This window comes from Terrapene carolina, unplaced genomic scaffold, assembly GCF_002925995.2.
Source record: "Terrapene carolina triunguis isolate 2854851 unplaced genomic scaffold, T_m_triunguis-2.0 Scaffold193, whole genome shotgun sequence".
Classification (NCBI taxonomy): domain Eukaryota; kingdom Metazoa; phylum Chordata; order Testudines; family Emydidae; genus Terrapene; species Terrapene triunguis.
The window spans coordinates 8,477,856-8,499,761 of record NW_020664544.1 but is presented as its reverse complement, the minus strand read 5'-3'; the positions used below and the strand labels follow the sequence as shown (position 1 = coordinate 8,499,761).

The following is a 21,906-nucleotide window of genomic DNA, read 5'->3' as shown; positions in this document are numbered from 1 at the left end:
TAGATAGATATTGGGGGTGTATGGGGATAGATAGATTGATTAGGTAGAGCGGGGTGTATGGGGATAGATAGATTAGATATTGCTGGCCAGATGCCATCAACCAAGCCTGTAAAAATGGGGTGGACTCTGGTCTTAGTTACACCAGCATAACTCTGGAGTAATTCCACTGAAGTCAACAGAGTAACCTTGGATTTACTAACATACCCGAGATCAGGAGCTGATTAAAATGTAACTACTGGGGGTGGGGGGGAGGATAAAACCTTTTTTTATGTAGGGGACAGAATGTTCAGCTAGAAAATGGCCAGGTAGAAGTGCTTATTTTAGTGCAAAATGGGCTGTCTGGTGCCATTTGCCTTAAATTATAGGATGCTCCCAGGCAGCCTCCCCTGACGAAATACTGCCATTTGCTGTTGCTAGAAATAATCTCTTTACATGAATTTTAGTGGGTTTATTTTTTTCACCTCTAACACAATGAATGGACGGTGGAGATCTCTGCTTCTAAAGCGTTTGGCATCGTTTGGGGGAGGGCAGTTCTCTGGCGGTAACCGATGCAAGGGGAGCTGTCTTTTTTAGACGTGTGAGGTCTGATACCCCCGTGGGGTAACTTACCCCAATGCCAAGTGAGTGCACAGTGGGTGCCCAATGCTACCAGAGCAGAATATACAGAGATCACTTTGCTCACCAGCTGCAAGGCACCAGAGAATTAGGACCTCTGGGTCCCTCCAGCAGCATAATTCAGCCTGTCTCCCATTGCAGAGTTTGCTGGGGAGACAAACTTGCTGCCTTTCCTCCCTACCCGATTGATCTGTAGTTGCCAAAAGAAGAGAAGGGCCCCTGTGGGGAGGGACGTGATCCTGTGAATGGGAAGTTCATGTAACTTGCCTTGCCTAACCATCTAAATTGGCAAGCTGCATCCCTCGTGCCAGCCGAGTGGTGGGGAGGGGGGCGCTGGGGAACTAGCTCATCAACCAACAGACAAGCCTCCCTCGCCGCCTGCCAGCTCCCAAAGCCGCGGCCAGGCGGGACTGAACTTGATAACTTGCTGCTGCTGCCACTCTTGAAACAGTGCCCCATAGTCTTTAGCTGGGTCTACCTCTTAAAGGGACAGCTGCACAAAAAAATAAAGGCCTGCTCGTTCGCTCTCTCGCATACACACACACACGGCTCCTTCCAGCTGTAGGAGCCCATCCCTGAGCCCCATTTTGGAGGCAGGATTTCATCTCATTCTAACCCAGTAGCCCAGTGTGATGGATTGAGCAGAGCAGGGGGCTGAGAGCCAGGAGCTGCTGGGCACTAATGCCTTGCTCTGCGACGCCTTGGGCATGTGGTTTAACCTGTAGCCCATGCAGGTTCCTTCTCACGCATCCCAGTTTGACACCAGCTGCCCCTGATAACCGCTGGGGTGAGTGAGAGCAGGAGTAGGCCTGAAAGCTACCAGCTAATAACATCTCCCCTCTTCTCCCTAGCTGAGGTCTCCTCCATGGATTCTGCCCCCCTACACACACACACTGTACCAGATTCTCCTTTAGTGAAGGCCAGTTGCGTGCCCCTCTGATCCGGCTTGTATTTGCCCGACTGCCTGCTGTGACTCAATGAAACAATCCAGGAGTTTAATTCCATTTCCCTGTAAGCAGAGTTGCGCTGCCTAGTTAAAATCAACAGCCTCTTTTCCCTCTGCCCACCCACCCGGCTGCCCACTCCCCTCCCAAGCTCTGCTCTAAGCCCCGACTCACTGAAACTAATCCTCTCCCAGTGCCAGAGAGTGGCAGGCCGGCGCACTGGGCGATACGGAGTGATGGCATCCACTGAGCAAGCGTTTAGATCCATCTGCCAGTGGGGTCAGAGTCATTTAGTGAGTTGAGCAGGAAACTCCACCTGGATCCTGGGTTCTGTGTCTGGCATTGCTGCTCACTCACTTATTCATGCCACTTCTCCTCAGTTTAGCCAGCTTTAAAATGGGTAACAATAGTGACCCTTCACCAGCTCACTGCAGGTGCTGGAGCGCCATTCGGGATTGTTTGCAAGGCGCTTTCTCATCCTCTGCTGAAAGGCACCAGGGAAGTGAGAACGGCTCTTCTCCAGCTCTCTGCCATGGCAGGACTGCAAATAGGGGCCCGGGAGTTGCTTGTGGGTCCACTGTGGATTGCAGGAGGCTTCTCCAGCTCCGTAGTGAGCGTGGCCCTTTGCCAACACACATTCCCCAGGTCAGGTGGGAAAGGAGGCAAACAGCAGAACTGGAATAAACACACTGCAGATGCCACTCCTATGTAATCAGCGAGATTAATTCGGGAGTGCACTAATAGCTAGCCCCCAAATGCGCCCTCCATGTTTAAGAACTGGCTCCGGCTCCAGCCAAAAGAGATGCCGACGCTCGGGAGAGCCATGTTCTCACACACCTGCTAAGGGCACATCCCACTTGGGGACACCCCGGCCCCTAGGTCCCCCCTGATTTCAGTGGGGCGGAATCAGGAGCTGAATTTGGCCATGAACTTCCCGCTCGCTGCCGGTCTGAGCAGCCGTGGCCTCTACGTTGCTAGATTACATTAAGGACAGGAGATGAGATGCGTGCTCTAATCCCCTCGTATCATCGGCCTCAGCTTTACAGGACAGCCTCCCAAGAGAGCTAAAGCAACGGCAACAGGGAGAGGAACCTTCATTGATGGAGCAGGCCAACCCTTTCCCTTCCCCGCTGCCTTCTGTGGAGTCATCCAAAGGCTTCCCCGAGCCCACGATGTCCATGTCTGTTGTCCGGATGTCCGGGTAGTTGAGCTGTGGAACGAATTGCCTAGGGACCTTGTGGAATCTCCATCGTTGGAGGTTTTTAAGGACAGGTTAGACAAACACTGGTCAGGGGCAGCCGAGCTCAATGGTTTTCAAACTGCAGGTTGTGACCCAATACTGGGTTGTGGAATGTAAGGCATTGGGTAGCGGCAGCTAACTGCCAACCGGGCCATTAAAAGTCCTGTTGGTGGTGCTGTCTGGCTAAGGCAGGCTAGTCCCTACCTGTTCTGACACCACGCTGCGCCCCGGAAGTGGCCAGCAGCAGGTCCAGCTCCTAGGCTGGGGGCCATGGGACTGTGTGCACTGCCCCCACCCTGAGCACCGGCTCCAGACTCCCATTGGCCGGTTTCTGGCCAATGGGAGCTGGGGTGCCTGCGGGCGAAAGCTGCGTGGAGCCACTTGCTGCTGGCCGCTTCCGGGGTGCAGCACAGTCCACGGTGCCAGGACAGGCAGGAAGCCTGCCTCTGCACCCCTGCTGCGCTGCTGACCATGAGCCGCCTGCGGTAAGCCCGTGCCCCAACCCCCTGCCCCAGCCCTGAGCCCACGCAAACCCAGAGCCCCTTCCTGCACCCCAAACCCCTCTTCCGCAGCCCCACCCCAGAGCCTGCACTGCCAGCCCAGAGCCCTGACCCCCTTCTGCACCCCAACCCCCGCCTCAGCCCAGAGCCCCCTCCCACACCCTGAACCCCTCATTCCCAGCCCCACCCCACAGCCCTCACCCCCGCACCCCAGCCCTCTGCCCCAACCCTGAGCCCCTCCTATACCCCAAACCCCTCTTTCCCAGCTCCGTTGTGTCACGGGCATCAACAGTTTTCTTCATCTGGGTCACCAGGAAAAAAGTTTGAAAACCTCTGGTCTAGCTCAGGGATCGGCAACCTTTGGCACGTGGCCCGCCAGGGAAATCCCCCCATTGGCCTGGAACGACGAACCGCAGCCAGTGGGAGCTGCGATCGGTCGAACCCGCGGAGGCTGCAGGTAAACAAACCGTCCCGGCCTGCCAGCAGATTTCCCTGATGGGCCGTGTGCCAAAGGTTGCCGATCCCTGGTCTAGCTAATACTGAGTCCTGCCTCACTGCCGGGGACGGGGCTAGATGGCCTATCGAGGTCCCTTCCAGTCCTACACTTCTAGGATTCTGTTTCTCAATTCCCTGCTCCGGTTGCTCAGCGCAGGTGCATGCTTCCGCTGCCCACATCTGGCTGCACATCTCGTTCATACCCCTACAGAGGGAAGTTAACAGGCGTACGCAGTGCAGTTACCTTCACCGGGCCTGCAGCAACCTCAGTGCGTGAGTCATCTTGGCCCAGCTGGGCCCCCCCAGATGGATAATCTGGCCCACAAACTAGCCAAGAGGCAGTGCTGCACTTGGGCAAACTTTGAATAGAGCAAGCTGGGCCGGGGGAGGTGATCACTGTAAGGTGGGGTGGGAGGGGTTGAACTAGCCGCCCACCGGTGTGTGCAGGGTAGATCCCCGAGGAGGAGGAGGGATTACAGAGGGTGCTATGAAGGTCATGGAAGCAAAAAAAAAGAGCAAAGGGATGAAATTGAGAGAAGGGAAATGTATCAATGAATTATTGACTCACTTATGCCCGTTGTACACATTGGCTTCAAAGAGACATTCCTGATTTACACCAGTGTCGGGAGAATCAGACTTAGGATGGTAAAGACCCATCAGCTCATTTAGTCCTTCCCCTGGCAAATGCCAGATTATTCCCTGTTGTACATGTGCTTGTGTTAGGTCCCGTCTAGCTTCAAAGGTCACAGCTGATGGGGCTTCTGCTGCTCCCCCTGGGAAACAATCCCACGGGAGAGCCGATCTCACAGCCAGGCAGCACCTGCTGCTTTTCCACCGAAATCTCCTTAGACTGAACATCGGGAGCAGCTCCCTGACGCCGACAGCTCTTAGACGGTGGAAAAGTCTCCCAAGGGGAAGGGCTGGGACCCACATCATATAGGACGTGTAAAGTGGGCAACATGCCAGACAATGGGCTGTAGGCAACAATCCTAGGAGACAGTGTGGTCTAGTGGTGAGGGCCCTTAGCTGGCAGTCCGCGCCCAGCTATGCCACTGACCTGCTGTATGACCTTGAGCAAATTACGTCACCCCTCCAGGCACCAGTTTCCCCTCCCATACTTTGTCTTGTCCATTTGGACTGTAAAAGCTGGGACAATCTCTTACTATATATTTGTACAGCACCTTGCACTGGGGCCCTGATCCTGGCTGGGGCCTCTAGGCACTATTCAATAAATAATATGTTAATGAATAGATAACCTGAGGGTTCGTCTCATCTCTACTGTCTCTGCGTTAGATCCTCATGTGGTGTAATGGGGCGCAGCTCCCCCGGCTCAGTAGAACGGTGCCCATTTACAGCAGCCGTGGTAAAAACAAAAGCCACTTTTCCCATGCACACAAACACCACTTGGCAGGGACACCAGGGGTGGACCAGGCTCCCTAGCTCCAGAATTGCATCTCATTGTCTGCATCAGCAAGGAAAGGAGAAAGCGCCTGTCACAGGGCTGGCGCATCCCGTCACGGCGCCCCTTTACTCACAACTGTCTCGCTCATCTGCAGTGATGGGGAGGGAAATACAGAGAAAGCAGGAGGCAGTTTGGGATATTGCTAGTGGTGGCAGTGGCACAGCGGACTGGGAGTCAGGCTGCTTTGGCTTCTAGTCCCAGTCCTGCTGCTGCTACACTGGGCAAGTCACCGGGCCTGTCAGTGCCTCAGTTTCCCCTTCTATAAAATGGAGATCATATACATAGGGATTCTGCCATGTTTAATATCTGTCTAGTGCTTTGACATCCCCCAGATGGGAGATGGTTTTAAAAAGCCTCTTGAAGCCCTGTTCCAGCTAAGGAAACATCCCATGTGGTGCTGGGGAAATCCAGTGGTTTATATTCCAGTAGCACCCATAGGCACCAGCTAAGATCAGGGCCCCACAGTACTAGGCACTATACAAACAAGTAGGGAGAGACGGTCTCTGCCCCAAGGAACTTACAATCTAAACAGGTGAGGCAAGAGAAGGAACTGACTTATCAGAGGTCACTGGTGGAGGCAGGATCAGAACTCACCTTTTCTGAGTAACAAGTCTGTGATTTGGCCACTGCACCAGGCTGCCTCTCTAAGCATCTTGCCCTCAGACACCCTATTTGCATGAAGACTACAAGGACGGTGCCCTGGCAAATCTTTGCACCCAGCTCTGCAGGTGGAGAACCTCCTGTCACTCCCACCCGCACATCCTCCGCTAGGAAGTTCGCTTTGGGGCATTCACCTTTATTTTAACCCTTTGCTTCCCATGCGTCTTTGCAGACCGCAAGTTCCTCATCGCCAACGCCCAGATGGAGAATTGCGCCATCATCTACTGCAACGATGGCTTCTGTGAGATGTTCGGCTACTCCCGGGTGGAGGTCATGCAGCGCCCTTGCACCTGCGACTTCCTCACCGGGCCTGAGACCACCAAAAACTCCATCGCGCAGCTGACTCAGGCCTTGCTGGGATCCGAGGAGTGCAAGCTAGAGATCCTCTACTACAGGAAAGACAGTAAGAGCCCCTCATTGAAATAGCAACATGTGTAGCTAGGTGGGGGGTGCACACGGGTAGCCATCCTCAGAGTTGTTTGCTAGTGGGAGATGATTGCTATGGACTGGTCTCCCTCTGCACAGACGAGCCTGATTCTCCTCTCCTACTGATGTACTTCTACGGATTTCCCCTAAGCTACTCCTGATTTACCCTAGGGTGAACAAGAGCAGAATCAGCCCCCAGGACCCTGCCTTGAGAGGCTTAAAATGTGGAGGGCTACCTTCTGCCCTCACCAACGGGGTGTCAAGGGGAGCAAGCCGCACAGGATCTGGCCTTGAACTGGACTGAAAACACGACAGAACTGCCTACAGATCCCAGGACTGGGGGGGGGCGAAGGGGAGCAGTATGGGGGGGAGGCGACAGTCACTGTCATGGGGAGCACAGAGAACATCCTTATGGGGCTCCTTTGCTCAGTCTTGATTTTTCCCGTTCATTGCGATAAGGGCCCTGTCTTCTGCTTTCTCCAAAAGGGACACCTTGTAACCAGCCAGCCCCAGTTCTGCCTTCAGGGCAGCTTGGGTTTCAGTGCAGATGCACGGATCTGGGAGCAGCCCAAGCTTGCAAGGGAGGGCAGGTTACACCCATTCTGAGCATCCAGCAAACACAAGCAAATCCAATGGGCCTGGTCCTCCGTCGCCCGGCGCCTTGTGGTGTTATTTACGTCGATGCAAAGCGCGTGTCACCATTCCAATGTGGAGCATTTCCCCCTCCGGCAGGATCAGTCCCATACTGCGCAAGTGGCAGGATCAGACCCGATGGGCCCATTTTAAAGAGGCCTCCCCAAGTGAGTCTGTGGACGGGATCCTTAGTCTGGCTGCGCCACGTCAGTCTGGGCTGGGGAAAGGTCCCCTGAAGTGTTGTCTATTTCTAAAGCAACAGAAGGGCTTGAGCAATCTTCTGGATTGAACTCCCTTCCTGCTTGAGATCCCAGGTTCTGACCCAGAACCTTTCGCCAATGATTCAAACCTCAAAGTCCAGCCCTCAAACTTCCCAACCTATCTCCCTTAGGTACTTGTCTGGACCCCATCCCATAGTATCTGAGCACCTCACAGTCACGGCTGCCTTTATACTCATAACCCTCCAGGAGGCAGGGCAGAGCAATTATTGCCATGTTCCTGGGGGCGGGGAGCTGAGGCGCTGTGGTGGGGTGTATGCCTCACCCTGGCTCTGAAAGGGTTAAGGGGAGCTGGGGAGCTTAATTAGTGGTGGCACCTGGTGGTTGGGCCAGGCCCAATTAAAGATGAGTCCTAGCTGGGGGAGGAGCCAAGTGGTTAGTACAAAAAGAGGAGGCCTACCCTGAAGTAGGGAATGCTCAGTTTCTTTCTGGGTAGCAGACAGTTGACGAGGATGCGGGGAATCTAGAGTAGAGAACTTTCTCTCCAGGGGGCCAGGAAATGGGGCAAAGCTGCTAAGCTAGTGGCTTGTTCTGGCAGCATTTAGACCTCCAAAGAGGCAGCCCAGGGAGGTGTTTGAGTGAGGAGGGACACAAAGGGGCGCCTGAGAGGGATAAAAGCTTGAGCCTAAGGAGGCCAGAAGTGGCTGAAGTCTGTATTCTCATTGGAGACTTGTTGGAGGACTCCAGGGGAGAGCCCTGCAAACCCAGCTCTGAAAGAACCTAGAGAGGCCGTGGGGCCTGAGAAGGCCGAGACATCCTGGCACCTGAGGAGAATGCAAGTACACAGTGGGTCCAGGAAGGGGCTCTGGGAAAGGCTGGCTGACAGACCGAGGGAGGAAGAAGCCCAGGGTGGTTGCAGGGGTGGCTCTGACTAGACAGACCTTGCCTGCTCACTACGGGGTCTCTCCTCTGGAACCCAGAGGGGGGTTACCCCACCAGCCCAGGGGGAAGGTGGTGCAAAGCCCCCTGACAGAAGGGGATAAGAACTTTTGAAGCCCTGAGGGTTGAAGGCCCATGGGGCCCAGCGGCAGGGGCTGAAACCTGAGGTAAAGGACACTGGACTCTTGTGGGTCGGACTTTGTTACCCCAGGGGGGGGCTAAAAGCGACCTGGCCAGATGGCTGAGTCCCAAGAAGGAGCCCACTACAGGGCCAGAGCGGTCGTCAGCCCTAGACGAGGGGCATCTGCTACACCACACCCCGCCTCGAGGGCGTGCGCTGAGGGGACGTCTGCTCGTCCACAGGCACAGAGATACCAAGGTCATAGGCTCGCACCCTAACCACTGCACCATCCTTCTTCCCTTAGAATACACCCATGGGTGCAGTGCCCAAAGTTGGGGTCCTAGGGGTCAGGGAGGGCTCTGACTGTATCCTACTGCCCCTGGAATGGTGACTCTCTGAGGCCGCTGCCTCTGGTGGGGGAGATGGGGCTCAGATTTGCTGCACTGCCAGTCTTCTGCTGCCAGCTGTGGCAAACAAGGCTTCTTCCTTTCACCCAAGCAGCTTTTGGGGGGGGGGGGAGGCTTTTTAAAGCAAAAACAAAACTTTCGATGCACATTACAGGATGGGCCATGGCTCTGCCCTGTAATCTGATTGGTTAGGGTATAAGTGCAACGCCAACAGACCCTGGTTGTCAGCAGGCAGGATCGAACCTGCGGCCTCTGGCGCTTAGTGCATGAGCATCTACTGCATGAGCTGAAATCCAACTGGCTGTTCACTAAGGCTGTAGAGCAGATTCATTTTATCTCTCGCTAAGTGGTCTCGGTGCCACCAGATGGGCCAGAACACCCCACCCAGCAGGTGTGTGCGTTACGTAAGCAGGAGAATGTGATACCATTTGAACTTCCTCCTGCTACAAAGCCCCTGGAAATCAATGGGCAGACACCCACTGACGTCTGCGGGCTTTGGATCGAGCCCTGCAAGCGCCGACCGAGCAGAAACTCGACTGTTAATTCAAGGCTCTGCTTCCCCTTGGCCAGCGCGGTCCCGCCGTACCCAGGCGGTGTTCTGCTGGCGGGATCCAAGCTCTGCTTCCCTCCAGCAGAAGGTGGCTTGTGCGGGTGCAGATGGAATTACGTTAAGATGAAAATGAAGCTTTGCTGGGAAATGCCGGTGATTAATTCTAATGCTGCAGGGAGTTAGTTAAACATTGAGGGCTTGATGCTGCAAACAGGAAGCATATGGAGCCCCAACCACAGCCAATAGGTGCTCCCCTGGGAGAGGGCTTAGAACATTAGGTACTCGCTAGATATGCAAATATTGTTTTGTAAACAGCCCGAGGTACCTTATTAGTTTTTTATCCTTGAAACCCCAATGGTGATGTGGGGGTGGGGAATATTGTTCTAGGTATGAACACCAGGCCAGAGACAGTCTCTGCCCTGAAGATCGGGTGACCTCACCAGACAGCAAATGTGAAAAATCGGGATGGGGGTGGGGGTAATAGGAGCCTATAAAAGAAAAAGATCCAAAAATTGGGACTGTCCCTATAAAATCAGGACATCTGGTCACCCTACCTGAAGACCTTACAACTTAAATAGGCTAGCCAGATGAAGGGGGGGGGGGGGAAGAGAGGAAAACAGACCTTAAGTGACTTGCCTAAAGTCATGCAGCAGGGGAAGCTCAGAATAGACAGGAAGGGCATTGGCCTGTGTGACATTGGGCAAGACATTCTGCCTCTGTGCCTCAGTTTCCCATCTGTAAAATGGGGATAATCGCACTGCCCTGCCTCCCCGGAGTGTGTGAAGATAAATGCCTTAAAGACAGAAGTGAGGGGGACACGTATAAGTGCTTTAGATACCTAGACTAGGACCCAGGTGTCCTGCCTGCCAGCCCAGTGCCCCATCTATTGGCCACAGCACCTCTCATCTCACCTGTCCCTGTTTCGCTGCCTGGGTGACCTGGCGTGGCGCTGAGAGAGCTGCCTTGCGCCAGGAGGCTGATGGCCCAGATTAGGACTCAGTGAATGCTGTCCCCATTTGAATGAGGGTGACTTTCACCACTCTCCTATTGAGGGGAAAATAACACTTCCCTTCCTGCAGCTTTGGATTCTGTTCCCTCTGCATTCCTGGAGTCCTCCCATTACGAATGACTTGCCGCACGCATCAGTAACAAAGACCTCATCAGAGTCTCTCTTCTTGCAGGGTTGTTAATTGCTTTTATTCTAGTGGAGCAACTTTAAAATCTGGTGTTTGGTGATTTGCCCCTCTCGCTACCTAGTGACCAGGGTAGCGTCTGTATCGCCCTGCACTTTCCCTTTAAGAGCCAGGACACGGGCACAGGGGACTTGTCTTCTCAGAAGGATCTACTGTGACCTTCTGTCCTAGGGGGGTGGGGAGCTCTTCACATTAGAACCCGTGCATACAGGCTATGAGGAGCCAAGCATGGGTGTGTCTTAAGGGTCTGATCCTGCAGAGCTCCTTCAGCGTCGCCGCTAGACAGGCAATGTGCCTCCCTGGGGGGACAGCCTGTGCAAGCGCAGTGTGATCAAGGGGCGGCAGGAGGAGAGCCAGAGGGCTGACGTTACAGGATGGGTGGCAGGAGTTGCTCAGAGGCTGCGGATGGAGATTTTTTTCTTGCTGCCTTCGGGGTTTGCCAGGGCTCCTTAAAGAGGGCAAGGCGACTCCGCCAGCCCTGCTCAGAGAATCCTGGGGTGACTATTAAACTGACAAACCACAGCTATGGTGACGTTCCGACTGCAGGCAGCCCAGAGACACGGGCGAGGCCGGACTGGTGCAGGATGCCCGGCCGAGCCACTGCATTGGCTGGGCCACAGGGCTTGACTTGGAATGGAGACCTGACCCTGTTTCTGTAGGCACAGCTGGGAGCTCGGATGTCCAGGCAGTCAGATTGGCATTCCCAGTTAAGTGGGGGGCGGGGGCTCAAAGAGAGTCCAGCACTGAAACTCTGGCCCCTGATGTTCATGGGTCCCAGCATGCCCCCCCCGTGCTTTATACTGGGGGAAGGTGCCAGATTGACAGCCCTGGTGAACGGTGCCCCCCAGACAAGCTCCCCCCTATTCTGCGCCGTGTTGTCAGGCTGATCCTCAGCTCCGCCTCCATGGGCTGTTCAGTCCTTGCGGCATCTGCTGAGTTGCGCTAACTGGCCCCTTGGCTTGGGTCAGTCCGGCTGGTTCTGGGCAATAGGGATCCCGTCCACTAGGAAGTGGCTGGGAACCCTCTGTACTGACTCGCTTCACAGAGGCACCACCAAAGCGCTCTCAGAAGAGATGGGTCTTCAGCAACCACCTGCATGGGCCCTGCGAGCTAGAAGCGAAGAGGGCCAGATTTTCAAGTGCCCAGCACCCCCCATCGGAGACCATGTTCTCCCAGGAGCTCAGCATCCAACTGCAGACCTCTTGGGGAGGGGGAAATCTGGCCCTGATTCCAGTGCCTAAATGGGAGCATTTAGTTTGTTCCCCAAAGAGCTTAGCCTTTTTGGGCAGTGTTTGTACAGCACCTAACACCACAGGGCTGCGGTCCATGAGCAGGGCTCCCCAGTGTACAACAAGAATGTTGGAAATTCTCCCCAGTGGTTTTCCCTGCGTCGGGGTGCCCTGAGCCGCCCTTAACCTCCCCCCCTCTCCTCTGTGCAGTGTTCTGCTGGCCCCAGGAGAAGCTCAACCACTTCGGCACTTAACCTGGGAGAGCGGCTGCTGCTTTTATTAAATGCCTTGAAGAAAGCCGTCCATGTCTATTTTTAAAACCCTGCCCCGCGGCACTAGGCTTTTCAAGGGGAGCATTGTCTCCCCACAGCGCTGCGCCTGTGAGCGTTCATCCCATTCGAGATGGGGCTTATCGGGGCCTGCGTTCGAGGGACCTGCCGCTTAATTACACAGCGGAGGCTCCAAACCTGATAATCCTCTTTTTTTTTTTTTTTTAATTTTTTTATAACGTCGCCACCAATCTCCAGGCTCTGCTGTTTGACTGCAGGGCAGCCGGCCCGGCAGCTCGCCTGCTTGTTGCGTTGCTTTTTACGGCCTGCTAGACACACAATGATACCTAGTGGAGACATGTCCGCTCCTTTGACTAGAAAGAAGCCACTGGTAGGTGCTATGCTGCTTGCTGGCATTTACCCACCGAGGAAACGGCAATGAGCGTCAGAACTGCGAGGCAGGGGTGTGGCATTTGCACTGGGTCCAGCAGCAATAAATATTTGTGTGCGCACATGTGTGTGTATGTGCACATTGACATATACATGTGTGTGACTCAGATGTCCCTTGGACGAGGTGGCTCAGAGTAATGGCCCATCAGAGGAAGGACACCATGGACAGGAGGCTGGTTGCTTAGTCATCTCAGGGACATGTAATCTAATAGGTCTTTCCCAGCTCTGTTGGTTCACTCGGTGCAACTTCCTGAAAGGGTGAGAGATCCCCCTCCTAACACAGGCTGCATCAGAGGAAAGCAGGGGCAGGTCCAAACGGCACCCCTGTGCCCCACCATCCCTGAGTTGGTGAATTCAGATCCACACGTGGGCTTTGTGACGGGGGGCGCTGCTTGGGCTCAGAACTTCTCATCCAGGTCTGTTGCTTCAGACTCTCAGTAACGCTTCCTGCCACATAGTATTGCATTGCATCCTCTATACAGACAAACGATCCCTTATCACAAGCTCTGCTTCCTCCCGCTTGCACTCCTTGCAGCTGGCTCCAGACCCGTGCTTTGCTGCAAGAGAGGGGAGCTGATTAGGATGGGTGTGGCAAGAAAAGCCACCTCACCTGCTCCCCGCTGCTCTGAAAAGCAGGGCTCTTCATCCTGGAGCAGTTCTCTGGCTAAGGGCTCGAGGGCTGGCTGCTTCCCCTGCCAAGAACGTGGGAAGGCAGGCCCACCAAATTCATCTCCCCTCTGGATCCTTCCCATGACTCCTATTCCGGGCTCTACCACTGCAGGCTGCTGACTGATATTGGCAGCTGTTGCAGGAACTGCTGGTCAAGCTATTGTTCCCATTCCCCTGGGACCTCTACCTGTCAACACCCTTCTCAACTCTTTACTGAGTTCTCATAGGTGGCACCATCTCTTTGTAAGTCGGTGGACCTGAGTTCTTAAAGGTGCGGGTCTGCTCTGCACAGCAAAAAGAGCCGGGCCTCCTACTTACCTGCCTTTTGGCCAGATCAAACCTGCCCAGTTACAGGTTAAAACGTTTTCTAGCTGCCAGCCCTGCCCAATCTGCCTGGGATCTGAGTCAAACTGGGTTCTTCCCTTCCCGCGGACCGTTTTACGCTCTCGGTCACAGCAGTGCCGACTCCGCTGTCTTCAGCGATACCCTCGATGGATTCCAAGGAATTTTCAGTGGTGTCGCTGATTGGGACTTCATAAGCAATTGTGTTGATGCACTAGAGAGAATAAACCCCAACTCCCGTTCTCACTATGCTGGCTCCGTAGGGCTAATGGGAGTAAAAAGCACTAGACCCTTATTTCAGTCCCTAAAGTCAGCAGATAAGGGGCTACTTTTTCAGTCATTTTCCATCACTTTCAACATCATTGAGTGAGGCAGAGAACATCGGGAAGGGCACGTTGGTTAGACAAGGGGCTTGTCTACATGGGACACTTGAACGTTAATCCGAATTAACAAAAGGTATGAATTTAAAGTGGATTAGTTAAACTACATTAAACCCCTGTGTGGATGCTCACATTTGGAGTTAAATTCACACCTTTAGTTAATTTGGATTCATGTTCCTGAGTGTCCCTGTGTAGACAAGGGTTCTGTTCCTTCACCACTGACCTGCTGTGTCACAATTTCCTCCTCCTGCTCTTCATCGCATCACAGAGGGGGGGTTTGCTTCAGCATTGGTTGCTGGGCAAAGCCTTTTGATGTCCTCAGATGAAAGGTGCTATCGGAGGGCAAGGGGACAATGTGAGGAGACAATGCTTGTAACCTCTTCCCTCTGCATTCTCGCTTTGGGAGGACTTGACGTTGCTGACTTTAGCATCTGTCACTTTGGCTCTTGTAACGGGTCTGCCCTTCCACGGTCAAAGCGGTGTGGAATCCTAGTCACATGCATCCCTGACTGCTGGTACCTAGAGGCCTACACCAGACACAAGCTCTGCTGCTCGAGAGGCAGTGTGGTCCAGTGGGTAAAGGCATTGGTCCAGGAGCTGTGGGTCTATTTCCCCACCCGGCAGGTGCCTCTGAACAAGATACTTCACCTTTCCCTCTGCTTGTCTATTTAGAGTGTAAATTCTTCAGGGCGCGGACTCTCTCACTGACTGTCCAGCCCCTAGCACCACGGGGCCTGGAACTGGGGCATTTAGGATGCTACTACAATACTGATTCTAGTGTCTGTTAACGGAGATGCTCCTCTAGATGGAATGGCAGAGGGTAGCTGAATGGGTCAGCAGTGAAATAAATGAGGGGTGTTGGCAAGTCCTTTGTCATTGGGCTTTGGAGTCGACGCCCTACTGGGATGGGTGGGGGTGGGGGAGTCCACAGTGCTCTCGAGGCTGTTTAGTTTCATCTGCAAACTCGCTAGGGTGGCTTTCCTCAGACCTGAGTTTCATTTGTGCATGGGGCTTTAAAAGGGATCTCTGCCCCCAGGAGCCAGTGAGCTCATGTAGACCTGTTGAGCGGTCACAATAGCCAGCGGGTGGAGGTGGGATGCGGCAGCCAGAGACGTGAGCTGGTCAGTGCTACCGTCTGAGTCCCTTGTCAGGCAGCACATGGTGGGGTAAAAGGAGAAGTGTGTTTATGTGGGGGGCGGGTCCTTCCCAATCTGCCCCGCACTGGGTCCAGGGGCCACTGTGGAAAGCAGCTGAAGCCTGGACGTGGCAGATTCAGCATCCCTAATCCACCCTGTTCAAAGCCAAGCAATCAGTCCAAAGTTAATTTCCTTACAAGATGACTGACAGTGACCGAGCAGGAGAGACAGGAGGTTAATTACAAGCTCATTTGCTTCAGCCAGCTCCCAGGGCAGGGAGGGAGCTGCCAAGGGCGACAGTCCCATCCATCCATCCCTGCTCACACCATGGTGTTCCCTGCGCTCTTCCCTTCCTGGACCATGGGGAGTAGCTCTGCTCTAATGTGCCCCCACCAGGAGAGTCTAAGGAGACGATGGAGGCAGCCTGAGACTTCGCTTTAATGCAGATAGGAGCAGCTGTTGCTACCATTCATGCTCTTGGATGCAGACTGGCGTTTGCTTTCCCTCTTGCACCTTGGAGGGGCCCAAACCCTCTGCCACTGCCCAGTCCTGTCCCCCTCTATCGAGGCAGCCCTCATGCTGGGCTTCCAGAAACGCATCATGGGGCCATGCTGAGCGGAGATGCCGCGCTGCTGGCTTTGGTCTGCAAGCTGGAGGGAGGGAATCCGGGGATCATGGGAGTGGAATCCCACAGACCCTGGTGGTGATGTCTGCTGAGGGGCACTCAGCCTAGAGCTGCATCTATGTGGGGCCGGCTCTGCAGCGACAAAACAGGGCCTGGTTTTCCATTGCCCTGAACGTTGCATTGTCTCTTGCAGCCGTGCAAAGTGGGTGGCAATCCGCATTGGGCACCCAGCTCGCACTGCTGCAAATGATGCACAAGGGCTGGGCCAATGGAGAATCGGGCCCAAAGGCAGGGAATGGGGAGGCCCCGGAATGGGACTCTTTTCCCTTTGCTAGTGGGGGATGCAGGGCGTGGATGAAATATTGCCAGAGCCCAGGGAGCCGCAGCAGCTGGCAGTCTCTATTAGCGTGGAGTGGTTTTCTTTGTAATCTGCAGGCATCTGATGCTTATGAATATGAAACTGGCGACACCAGCTAAAGCCGCTGGCAGCTGGTGTGTCAGCCTCCTTCCTGCAGTTCTATTAAAGCAGTTATAATTTGCAGCGCAGCCAGCTATTCCGGTCCTGGCCCTTCACCCTACCCCAGCTCTATGGATGTTCCTCAGTCTTGACCTGCAGCACCTTCTGCTATCCCAGGTCTGGTCCTCACTGGCCAGAGACAATCCGTGGTGGGGCCAAATGGGGCTGTGAATTAGGGATTGCAGTGAGCCCAGCAAACTCACTTCATTTGGGACCCACTCCCCAGCCTGTCTCGGGAGGGGAGGGGGGGGAAACGAGTGATGGGAACTCCACGGCATCTCTTCCCCGCGGGAGGCCCAACCGCAGAGAAGCGTCTGCCTTGCTCTGCTGCTTTTCCGAGCTCTGTGTTGGCTTCTCAAATGATGCTGGAGCTGAACAGCGAGGCTTGAATTCTCAAAGGTATTTAAGTGCCGAGTTAGGCATCTAACTGCTTTGGATGCACTGGGCCCTAGGGCCTGATTCTCCACTGTCTTGCACCTTGTGCAATCATCTGCATTAGTGCAAAGCACGTGCAAAATGCTACCCGGCCACACTGCTGCAGTAGGGGCCGGAAGGTTGCCCTGCACCCTTGTGTTGTAACTTGCCCCAATGCAAAATCCCCCCCCCCCAACAGCGCATCTAGTGGGTGGCAGTATTTCACACCCACTTTGCACTGGGGTAATCCACGGCACAAGACCACAGCAAGGAGCTCTCCTGCCCAGGTCCCTTGCACTGAGCCCAGAGATAGGATTTCTCGTCATTGTACATCCTTCCTGCTGGCACGGCTATCCCCAGGTGGAGCTGTGCTGGTGACTTCCCCGTTGAATAGACACCTTTTCAACATGTTGCTAGAGCCCCTGAGCAGCCAGGGGACGTTCGATTCCAGCAGGGGGATTGAACTTACTCTGGGAGAGAAAATAGACCTGAGTCTCCATTGCCCAGCACTCTGAGCAGCTGGTTTTATCTGCACCAGGTGACTCTGGTTTGGTAGCATTTTACAGCTGGTTGGCACGGGTGCAAATGACCATGTGACAGGCAGTGGAGATCCGGGGCAGAATCAGTGAGGGGAGACCGATGTGATGCTTGATCTAAGGCTCCTGGTGTTTACAATGTGTCTTTGACGCGGGGCATTAGGCCGTTAGAGCTGAGCACATCCGACCGCTCCCAGAGCTCCTGGAAGCAGCTGTACCTGGGTACCCAGCCTGAATGCTTCCATCTCGAACTCCTCCCCAGGGCCTGCGTCTCCTCTGCCTGGCACCATGTGTTGTCATTGACACCATACAAAGGGAGTTAAAATTCTGCCTTTCCCGGTCGCTCTCACCACTGGGGAGCATTTCACACCCACCTGGCACAAGTGTAAGTGACAGCGCAGAGCCCAAGGCAGGGCCAATTCAAGCACCTTGGCCCCGTCTCTTCTACAAAGCTTCGTAGCGGTCGCCGGCACGGGTGCATTACTCCAAGCAAGTTCTAGGGCGAGCTGCTGTGCCCACAGAGCTGGGATATCTCGGTGTTGCCAGCTGAATGCTCTCAATTTTATTACAAGTCTTGTGATATTGGGTGCTTTCCTTAAAGCCCCAGTGCCTGGAGTCATGTGACTGAGAGCATCTCCGCTTTCATTTTAAAAAATAACGTTTCTAGCTGCAGAGAAAAACTGGAAAACTTGGCCTGACTACAACCTCAGAAGGCAAATAAAAAGAACCCAGCATTTACTGGGCAGTTTTTTGTTGGTAATCTCAGAATTAAGCCAATCTTGGTTTGTTTTGGGGTGGTCTGACTCATGATCTCTTAAGGCTTGGGAATACTGTGAGCTCTCTGGGGAAGGTGGGTCTCTTTGTGCTGTGTTTGTACAGCACCAAGCACAGTGAGGTCCTGGTCTGTGACCGGGTCTCCTAGGTACCACTGCAATCTAAATAATTGTAGCCGGTCAATCACATCGCTCCTGATCACTGTAGGGTGGAACAGGGGCGGTGTCAATTGTACCTACTACTTTGCTAGCTCCGAGGCAGCCTTTCTGCTTAGCTCCCTTCTCCAGTATATAAACCCTGTGGACACTACAGCTCCCAGCATGCAGTGCTGCAGCTCAGTCAGTGACCAGGCCATGGTGCACACTGAAGCTTGGCGTCTGAGAATTGCTCCTCTCCTGGGAGGCTGCACTCTGCTTGTATGCTGAGTACAGCTGGTGCATTGCCTTTTTTGTGGCCCTTGGTTGAGCCAAATTTGGGAGGCCCCAGCATTGCCAGGGGCCTATGTAAAGGGGCCCCCATGCTATTTTGCTTTCCCTGCCTGGCAGGATAGTCATTAAGTAGAGAGACGGCTCTGACCTTCAAGGGGCGGCAGCCCGTGGGAGCAGTCCCCGCATTGACCCGTCCATCAGCGTGGGATGAATTCCATACTCAGCATCTTTATCCTAGTAACACTTCCAGAGGCAGATTCTGTCACGGAGAAACACGCACTTATGTCCCTGGGGCTGGTCCCCCCCTGAAGTGACTTCACTCAGGGCTGCGGCTGCCTTCGTCTCTCTTCCCATGCTGCACGTACACTGTTACTGATGCAGTGTCTGACTCCAGCATCTGACTCCAGCATCCGACGCAAAACAGGACTCAAAGAATGACATGTTCCTGCTGCTGGGAGCAGAATCTATCCATCATACCTGCTGAGTAAAAACCCCCTCAGCTCCAGCCATATGGGGCTCGGTTAATGCAATATAAATGCAGTGAAGTTCCTCTTTCCTTATTAATGGGAGAGGCAGGTGTGCTGTGAGAGATGGATCAGGTCTAGCAGTGTTGGGAGAGCAGGGTTCCGTTCTTGGCTCTGTCCCTGACTCTCACCTTAGCGTGGCACCATGTCCCCGCTCTGTGCCTCAGTTTCCCTTTTGTGAAACAAGGATCAGGTTACCAAAGTCATTCTAAGGCTATCTAGCAGTGATATTTGTTGCTGTGCTACACACAGTGGCCACTAGGAACTTCACTGGGCGAGAACTCTGATCCTACTGGTTCAAACGCCCCTGGCTCCTATCGCTTGAACTAAAGGAGAATATCCATTCGCTGTTAGCAGTGTGGGGTGTCTGACACACAGGTGAGCTGTTCCAATACAGGGCACTGCACATATACAATTCATTGCGGTACTAATCTGCCTCACAGACTTTTGGCAGCAGCATTTCTGCTTTGCTGGGTGACCTCGGGTGAGTCAGTTTTTCCTCCATCTCAGTTTGCTGCTGCAAGTACCACAATCCCCGTCTTACTTCCTTTGGGACCTAGGGATGGAAAGCACTGGAAGAGGGTGCAGTCTTTTCCCATCTCTAGTCTCTGCAGGACACATCCTCGAGGCCTCACTCCATTTCCTCTGATCCTGACTGGGGCAGCGCACCCCCAAATGCTTGCAAAGATCGGTGGGAGCTTTGGCTGAGATAGGATCCCTGGATTTGGCCCGAAGAGCCTCTGTTTCATGAAACCAGCTCAGCACCCCAGCCCCTCCCCAAATCACTCGCTGACTCAAGGCTTCTCGGTGGCGCTTGGCCCTGGGAATTCCTGGCTTGGGCCCCCAAGCTCTGTGCAGGGGTGTGTGAAGCTGGCCATGTGGTGTGCACGCTAAGGGTCTTTCCAATGAAAGGACCCCGTCCCCTTTGGGGCACGGGAGAGCGGTGCGTTGGCTGGGCTCTCAGGAGTGCCGTGGCGTCACGACACTCGGTTTAATTGCTGCTGATTTCGGTGCCCGGCTTTCAGCTAAGCTGCACTAATGCCTGAGGGCTGCAGAGGTTTAGCATGGAAAGGCCAAAAGGCCCCGTGTTATCCAGCATCGTTCACTGCCTTGGAGCCGCACATTAGGATGCCTTTTGCCAGCCCCTCGGGTCTGGCTGGAAGTTGGCTGGGATCCCAGTGGTTGATGGGGGATCGGTTCCCTCGCCCTTCTCCCTGCGGCCAAAGCCACTCGACTGCCCCATCAGCAATACGCAGCGTCGAAGGGACCTGAGCAGCCTCGGAGGGATACGACTGCCAGGCTGAGGGGGCCCCTGCCCTTAGGGCTGAAGTGTGAGGTCAATGGGAAGGGAGCAGGACCATAGCTGTTGGGGGATGAGGAAAACTCCCAGACTAGATTACCAAGGCCTGGGTACCCAAAAGCAGGCAGGTGTTGTGATGCTGACCAGCACCATGCCAGATGGTTAGGCACCCTGGAAATCACTCCTGTTAGGTGCTGATGCTCCTCTACCATGAATGTGGGGAGAGAGGTGCTATTGGGTTGGCTGCACAGTAGCTGGGAGCATGCCTTCCTGAGCAGGTGGGCAGACTCTCGTTAGCAGGGTGCAAGCCTTTGGAGCAGGGAGACTGGATCCTGGGCATCCTGCATCCTGAGTGAGTGCTCTAACCACCAGGTGATAGTCACTGTCATGCTTGTGCTTGGTCTCCCCCACCCCAATTCTTCTCCCTCGGTCATCTGGGTTAGAGAAGCAGGAGAATGATCCTACGGCCTGGTGGTTACAGCACTTGCCCCTAATGTGGGAAACCCAGGCGCCCACATTAGGAGCCAGTCCTCTGCTCTAATGACTTTCATTAGTTAGCCAGAGTACAACAGCTTCAAGGGGAGAGATTGGGGGAACCCCATGTCAGAATACCCCAGTGTGCAACAGTTAGAGGACTCACCTGAGAGGTGGCAGATCCCTGTTAGAACACGAACGGCCACACTGGGTCAGACCAATGGTCCATCTAGCCCAGTCTGCTGTCTTCCAACAGTGGCCAATGCCAGGTGCTCCAGAGGGAATGAACAGAACAGGCAACCATGGAGTGATCCATCCCATCATTCACTCCCAGCTTCTGGCGATCATTGGCTATGGACACCGAGCATGAGGTTGCGCTCTGACCATCTTGGCTAATAGCCATTGATGGAGCTATCCTCCAGGAACTTACCTAATTCTTTTTGAACCCTGTTATACTTTTGGCCTTCACAACTTCCCTTGGCAATGAGTTCCACAGGTTGACTGTGCATTGTGTGAGGAAGTACTGTACTTCCTTTTGTTTGTTTTAAAGCTGCTGCCTATTTCATTGGGTGACCTCTGGTTCTAGTGTTATGTGAAGGAGTAAATAACATTTCCTTATTCACTTTCTCCACACCAGTCAAGATAGTATAGACCTCTCTAAGAGGGAATATGAGTCTTTTCTCCAAGCTGAACAGTCCCAGTCTTTTTAATCTCTCCTCATATGGAAGCTGTTCCATGCCCTTCATCATTTTTGCAGTCCTCTGTACTTTTTCCAATTCTAATTTATCTTTTTTGAGATGGGGAGAGCAGAACTTCATGCAGTACTCAAGGTGTGGGCGGACCTTGGATTTATATAGTGTCATTATATTTTTCTGTCGTCTTATCGATCTCTTTCCTAGTGGTTCCTAACAGTCTCTTCGCTTTTTGGACTGTCACTGCACAGTGAGCGGATGTTTTCAGAGGACTATAAATAATGACTCCAAGATCTGTCTTGAGTGGTACCAGCTAATTTAGATCCCATCATTGTATATGTATAGCTGGCATTGTTTTCCCAAGGTGCATTACTTTGCATTTATCAACACTGAATTTCATCTGCCACTTTGTTGCCCAGTCACCCAGCTCCGTGAAATCCCTTTGTAACTCTTTGCAGCCTGCCTTGGACTTAACTAAAGGCTCCAATCCCTTCTCCTCCTTAGGGGGAGGGGGCAGCACTGGGACACTCAAACCAGGGGTCTCCCATCCCCAGTAAGTACCTTAACCACTGGGTTAAAAGTTATGAGGGATTTTTCTCCTCCTCTTCTTCTCCCCTGGCTCGTGTGTGAACTCACTTGAAGGGTCCGATCTGGTAGGTGGCCTCTGAGCACACCGACTGGATCAAGCCCTGTATGTGACTTAGGCTACGTCTTCACTACCCGCCGATCCGGCGGGTAGCAATC

At 53.9% G+C, this 21,906-nt stretch overlaps 1 protein-coding gene across 1 annotated transcript in view; it reads left to right on the top strand.

Moving 5' to 3' along the window:
* The window catches only part of KCNH6 (potassium voltage-gated channel subfamily H member 6), a 104,027-nt gene that overhangs the window by 927 nt on the left and 81,194 nt on the right, over nt 1–21,906 (top strand). Inside the window, exon 2 of the mRNA XM_026654768.1 lies at nt 6,089–6,319. Coding sequence (XP_026510553.1) covers nt 6,089–6,319 — 231 coding nt within the window. The remainder of the gene's footprint in view (nt 1–6,088; nt 6,320–21,906) is intronic.